The following is a 7126-nucleotide window of genomic DNA, read 5'->3' as shown; positions in this document are numbered from 1 at the left end:
GTATTTTAGGTGGCTTAATTTCAGCTGTTGTTTCAACATATATAGAATATAGCATATCCTCCCCAAATGTACAGCTTTTTTTTTTCTTTTTTAATAGTCCCCACAGGCTACCCTCTTAACTGTCCTGGGTCAATAGGAGCTGGAGTGGGACTACAGAAATCCAAAAGCACGGAGAGGTAGCACAGGTAGCACCAGTCCCTCATCATCATCATCGTCCCATCCTTCCCCAGTAGCATCAGTCTCACTAGGAGCCTTCTAAACTGACAGTGGATACAGATGAGCAGCCAGATTCATGCCTGCACTTTTGCACTGATCTCATGAAGCAGAGACAGGCGAAGTCCCCCTTTTCGCTGCATTGCACTGCTCTGTTGTATTAGTGAAGAAGCATTTGATTGTAAAAAAAAAAAAAAAATCCCCAAAATATGGACAAAATTGCATTTCGTCATGACAGAAAATACTTATCTTCAAGTTTTCTTTGGGTTTCTGGGCTGATACTGATGTATGTTAAAAGGATGTGGTAATAATCCTCAAAGCATGACAAGTCCAGGAACATGAGAGTTAAGGTTCTACTTGCATCTAAACATAAGGGTAAGTTCACGGCTTAAAATATCTAAATCAAAACCAAAAGTCTAGCCTGGAATAATGTAATTTGCTAGTAGAGGAAGTTTGGGAGGAAAAAGTTCTGCATCCTTTCAGAAGAGTTTCAACTCACCTTGCATCACACTTCCATAAATTGTTAGCTACTGCATAGGGGGCAGAGTTAAGGTTATTTGCACATTTTAACTTATTCACCAATACAATGTACTCCTGTTCTTAAGACATTTAAATTAAATTTGCATAGAACAAGCTGTTCTTACCTGGCGCTTTTCACTCAAACCTCTCAAAAGTAATTTGTACAGGAGGTAACAGAAATTAACTTTACAAAATACACAGAGAAAGGTGAACTTATTTGTCAGTGGCAGCTGATGTGTGGTAGAGCTGAAACAGAAGACAGATTGCCCAAATATCAGTTCAGTAAATACTCCATGTGAGAGGTGACAGCCTCTTCCAAGCTTTCCATTTTTATTGGCCAGATAAAAAAAGTCTGATGTTTCCATCATAAATGGGAATATTTCTTTCCACTTGAGGTTCTACCAACAAGAAGAGAGTCCCATTAATTAAAGCATCCCTTTAATTTCAGGTTTTTCAAAATTGTTTTTAAAAAAATAATATATATATATATGTATATATATTGTCCTACATGTAAACTTCATTCCTTAGACCACTGTGATCCACTTCATTACTCATCTTTGTCATCATCCTTGGAGTTCCTCTGCAGGACAGGGCTCAGTTTGTTTTGCAAAACTGCTGCAAGTTTTTTTGAGGTTTTTTTCAGGAAAGCACTTCCAGGGTGAACGTTACTGACGTGCAGGTACAGGTCCTCCTGCGTGGGGCCTGTGTAGCCGCAGTCTTCGCACACGTAAAGTTTATCTCGCCTCTGTTTGTAGGCATATTGCTGCTGCACACCATGAATCTTCTTGAGATGGGACTCCAGGGAACAGCGCTGGGTAAAGGCTTTGTTGCAAACCTCACACTTGTACGGACGAATTCCTGCAACATTAAAAGACCATTCTGATTTACGTTTCTTACAGCTGCCTTAGGAGCAAGGCTCTGGCAGCTACTGAGCACTTATCTAGCGGTGGGGAGCTACTAGCCCAAGGAACCACCTATCTAAATAAAACATCCTCACTTCAGGCTAAGATTTTCAGGAATGGGTTGACATTTAGGCATAGAAAACGTAGAAATGTTTTGAAAAGGTGTAGGCAGACGCTGAGGATAACAGTGGCCCAACTGTGCTTTGGTCCTAAAGAAGCTATTACAGCTCTTGCAAAACTTACTCTTAAACCCCTGACTTTTTGAAGTCCTGTGATGAGGTAAAAATTTCAGCTAACCTGTCATTTCAGGTTTTATAATGAATAAAAACTTCTATCTCAGTAAGATTTTGATTTTTCTCTTTTAGTGAACAAAACTTACAGAGGCTTCAGTGAATGGCAGCCCAGTGTGAATGCTCAGCTATTGCAGTGCTTCAAAGGAGCGAGAGCACTTTTGTACAATATAGAATTGATGACTGAGACTACAAGCTCAAATTCTAGAAGAGAAATGCAGTAAGATGAAAGAAGGGTTGGACTCATCCTTGTGGGTCCCTTCCAATTCAGCATGTTCTGTCATTCTGTGAAATAAGTCTGCCTGTCTCCAGAGGAGGGAGAAGGAGCTGGCTTTGATTTGAATGCCCGGGCAATTTTGTTCAGTACAGACAACCAACATTACAGAAATACTGAGCAGTAAAGGACATACATTTTACCGCCAATCAACACTGATTTAACAACCCTCCAGTTCTTAAATAGCTGAGGATTAAGCATCACTCAAAAGAACCTAAACCAGCTGGAATTTTACTTACTAGACTAGATCAGTAAGTTTTCAAGCACAGACCAGCCCTAAAACTGATACAAGGCGTTACCTAACGTCTTTTTCCCACAGAAGGTGAAAGATGAGGGTCTGGAAGATCAGACCTATGGTGAGCCAGGCAGAAATGGGCAAAGCACGTGTGTCCATTCAGGCAAAGGTAACTTTGTGATTGCATTGTGTTACATAACTGCTCAGTCGCTGATATTTCTACCAAAAATCCAAGCTAAACAGAAGTTCCCATAAGCAGCATCTTGACGCGTTTTTGCAAGTCTTGTAAAGTGGTTATCCCAGCGCACCGGATTTAACTATCAACACCGAAGCGTCCTAATGCCTACTGCTGTGAGACTGCTTCAGTTGCATTAAACTGCAGCTGCAGACTCCAAACCTTCTTTAGGATTCACACACAAAAATGTACTTCCTACAAACAGTAGTTTGGGTGTAGTTTTATGCGCATCTGAAGGCAATTAGAATTAAGTTGCAGGCACCATCCTTGGTGCCCGCTCCAGTGCTCCACAGGCATACATACAAGCACAAAAAGGATAGTGCCAGGATGGCACAGCCCATGAGGGCTGTGGGAACCTCTTCATCACTAAGGAATCGTTTAAAAATTTTCTTTTACCGTGTATCTTAGATACTTTTTTATGTTTAGGTCTGCTTATAACCTCAAGGTAGACTGGGATGCTTTTACTCTCTCTGACACTACTGTTGCACAGTCTCATTTCAAACACTGCATGACAGTTTCCACCGAAACACCCACACCCAATAAAGCACATATAGATGATCACCTGTAGCTACAAAATAAAGCCCATAGAACCACTTCCAACCCATTTGCCTTCTTTTTAATATTCAAACATAGCCCAGCTTTCCTGAACAACAACCAACTTCGATATAAAGAAGGTCCCTGCTTTCAGAGATGCCGTATCTCAGCCTGGAAAAGATACACACCAATACATTATGGGTACCACTGCTGCAGCCAGCCCTCACTCCTGCCACCATCCAAGGCACCAAGCAAATATGGTGTATGTGTGTGTTCATCCCAGTTTTAAAATGGAGAGGAGAAATAGTGACAGCAGATTTCATCTAGTTAATTTGGGGACAATCTAACCATAAAGATTTCACATTTCCAGAGTTTTCACTCCTGTCCAGTAAAAAGATCTTCTCCCCTTCCAGTGTTTCACAACATTTGTTCCACTCCTGCAAAGAGAATTCAACCCTACCTGCCACAGGTTCTGAACAGAGACTGTCTTGGCTTTAGTTTCTTAGTCTCAAAGGATGAGGGTAGAGATCGAAAAATCGCTTCTTTTAGAAGCACTGACTCCCCACTTCAGCCATATCCCAGTGGCAGCCCCCTGCTCACAGCCAGCAGCTTTACTTTCCACATGAAAACTTTGCAAACAAACCAAAAAAGCCCAAAACATTGGCCCCAGCCAATGCCTTCCCATTGAAATGGGCATCATTTTTGTGAGTTCTGTTGCTCTACTGTTAAGAAACAGCTCCTTCCTACCAATTACACTTGTGTGGCCTCTAGCAGTTTGCCTGGTTAATGTTGCCTAAGCCAAAGAAAGGGCACTGCAGAGCAAGCCCACAGTCTTCAGCTCCCATTGGGTAACCACACATTTGGAAAGATGGAATGTGCCTGTGAGATGTGGTGGATGCATCTTCTGTGTGCCCAACACTGCAAAATCAAAGCCTGCTGAGCACAGCCAACCTGACCTGCCAGAAAGTATCGCACTTGGTGAGGATGGGGGTTGATATTTATTTAATCCCACCAAGAAAAAGAAAGCAAATAAAAATGGGCAGCCTTGTCCCGGCTCCAGCCTGGGATAAGCACTTCTGTGCCCGTGAGGTTGATTTGAGGCAACAGATCCAGTTCAAAGAACCATAACCACCACTATTTGGGATGGACTTGGGAGCTCAATCCACAGCAGACTGGCCACAGAAACCATACTCCTCTGGCCTGAGAGAGCGATACAAAGAGCAAGAGCAGGAACCGCTGTCAGGTGATTTTCAACCCACTGCTCCTAATTTTCAATGCATGCTGTGACCCCACATGACATGTGAATAAAAATGGTTTAGGCCAGTGGCCAAAGTGATCTGGATGGTTGGACGTGCAGAAGGAAACAGCTCCAAAGGGGAGCTGGAGGATCTGGTAGCCCAAATCAGGAAGGGATGCAGCATGCAGGGTTAGCAGAAGTCAGGTGTGTTGCCTAGTTTCCCTAAAGAAGCTGCAGGCACAGCATGAACAACACTCTGGTTTCTCCAGATAGTGCCAAAATCGAGCCACAACCCTATCCAGTGAAATAGCCAGCAGGGAAGGTTCTCAACAGCCAAAAAAAAACCCAGGAAACTGCTGCTCACTGCCTCTAGAGGGCAAAAGCACTTTCATCCACCTCTTGCCTCTGCTTGTCCCTGTGCACTGGTCTCACAATAACTTGCAGTGATTTGCTATTCCAGGTGGGTCATCCCACACAGGTTATCCTCGGTGGGTTTATCCCAATCTTCCTGACCCAGGCGTTGCAGCAAGTGGCTGTGTACACTGGGTCTGGATGTCAGGCCATGTACCCGCACTACTTCACATAGCTTTCACTAGTTCTCAGATTTCATCATTCCCAGGATTTTTCTCTGTCCACACTCATGTCTTCCCCTTTCCTCCACTGCAACCCCACTATTTTTTGCAAACATTGCTAACCTGGGCTTTGTATTATGGCCTTGCCAGGTTACCCTCACCCTCTCCTTGTCCTTGTTCCATCTCACCCCTCCTCCCACCTCCTACTCCTCAGAGCCTCCTGTGAGTCCCCAGGGAATGCATTCTCACCAGTATGGGTCCGGACATGTCTTTTCAGATCAAAGGTGTCATTGAAGCCTTTTCCACAGAAGGTGCACAAGTGTCTCTTCACTTGGCTGTGGCACTTGATGTGACGGTTGAGCATTCGCTGCAAGCGAAAGCCTTTGCCACACAGCTCGCAGCTATGCAATGCAGCATCATTACAGGTGCCAGTGGTAAACTGAGGAATGGAAGATGACTGGGTGAGTGGGCATCGAGATGAACAACAGAAGACCAACAGAAGAAAAAAACCAAAGTAAGGAGGGTTGGCTTATTATGGCATTAAAAAAAATCTTGGGATATATTAAAAATGAAAAGTTAAAGCAATTCAGGAGATTCCTGCTGGCTGAAACATTCACATTTTCCTTGCAATCAATTGGGTATTTAATGTGCAGTGGGACTGATGCAACACCCACCAGCTTGGAATCAGTGATTAAAGCAAAGTCTGTGTAATGGATACCTTCCAGAAGCAACAACCTTTGTCCAGTCACATCCATAAGCACAAGGGCTTAGGCTACAAGCATCTTTCTGCGGGGCCACCTGTGTGTTTGCTTCTGCATTCAGCCAATATCCTGGATGGAGATAGGAAGTCCTCCAAGGCACAAGAAAGTTGTATTATGCGATGCCTTCGCTGAAATCACGCCTCCAGCTGCTACGGGTCCCAGCAGTGATAAAAAGAGTGGGTTGGAGAGATAAACTTAAGGCACCTTGTGCTAACTCAACAGAGACTGAAACAATGGCACTAATCTCCTCCCTGGCTCGTTAATTAACAGCAGAGTGACATTAAGGAGTAATCTCATTCCCACTCCTAGCACGAAAAGTATTGTGCCAACACCATGACCTAACTTGACTAAGGGAGACAGACGATTCAGCTCTTGGGAAGATCATTCCTCAGAGGGAAAGCTCAATGTCTGGAAGTTGCAAATACTTCACTGCTGGTTTACCCATTCATGGGAGAACATAGGGACATGCTCACTGATAGACACTTGGGATGCGAGAAAGTCAGCAGAGCAGGCAGCACCATGCACACACATCCATCAGCCCTCATGGTGCTTTTGGGGAGCTTCTGTGGCATGCTGAGAAAAACCAAATCTGTTGAAATGAGGTTTTTCTGTGACAGTTGCTAGTAGCCCAGGTTAAATTATACAGAGTAGGTTAAAATCAAACATCAGCAGGGCAAGCTCTTCACAAAGACAGGAACATGTTTGAGGGGTTTTTTCCCTGAAGAGTCAGTTATTTTTCCTGGTCCTCCTCCTTCGCTTACTACTGAAGCAGTGCTACTTGAAATTGTAAAAAAACGGCAGCTGTGAAACCACGAGGTGTGAAACTAGAGGAGGAGCCATCTGGGAAGAATCTGTTGGGCAACAGGGGTATGACTCCTCAAGCAGCTGCATATAACCAGGGTGAAAACCTGATGTTAATCATGAGAATACGATGACTTAAAGTCTGTCATCCTACAGAGACAATGGGCATTTTTACGGCTCCATCCAGCAAAGCAAGCCAGGGTTTAAGGAGGTGTTAACTACCAGTGGTGAACACACCTCCTTCCTAGGCTGGGTTGGCCTGTCTCCACGTCTGCTAAGGGGACCCTGGATGTTCAGTGCCGTTTGGGAGGTCAGCGTTAAGCTCTCAGGCACCATGAGCAGTTTGCCTTCTCGGCCTTGGAAGGGAAATCACTGCTCTGTTCTGGTTCTGTCCAAGGGACACCCAGAGCTCCTGCCTTTGCAGCAGAGAGGCTCTTCAACGAAGTCAGTGGACAGATCATTACTTCATTTCACCCAAGCCTGCCAGTCGACCTCAAGGTGGCAATGGCCTTTCACAGCTTCAGAGGAGACCCTTTAACTAGCTGCTATCTTG

The 7126-nt window shown here is 44.3% G+C and overlaps 1 protein-coding gene across 1 annotated transcript in view; it reads right to left on the bottom strand.

Annotated features, from left to right (window-relative positions):
* Positions 1–439: 439 nt before the first annotated feature.
* The window catches only part of OVOL2 (ovo like zinc finger 2), a 7992-nt gene continuing 1305 nt past the window's right edge, over positions 440–7126 (bottom strand). The window contains exons 3-4 of the mRNA XM_027900786.1: positions 5261–5450; positions 440–1590 (exon numbers count right to left, since the gene is read on the bottom strand). Coding sequence (XP_027756587.1) covers positions 1280–1590; positions 5261–5450 — 501 coding nt within the window. The 3' untranslated portion in view covers positions 440–1279. The remainder of the gene's footprint in view (positions 1591–5260; positions 5451–7126) is intronic.

Source organism: Empidonax traillii, unplaced genomic scaffold (assembly GCF_003031625.1).
Source record: "Empidonax traillii isolate 1590-97213 ecotype Southwest subspecies unplaced genomic scaffold, ASM303162v1 scaffold748:size532870, whole genome shotgun sequence".
In the NCBI taxonomy this organism is placed as follows: Eukaryota; Metazoa; Chordata; class Aves; order Passeriformes; family Tyrannidae; genus Empidonax; species Empidonax traillii.
Note: the sequence above shows the minus strand (reverse complement) of the source record. Positions and strands in the feature narration are given on the sequence as shown.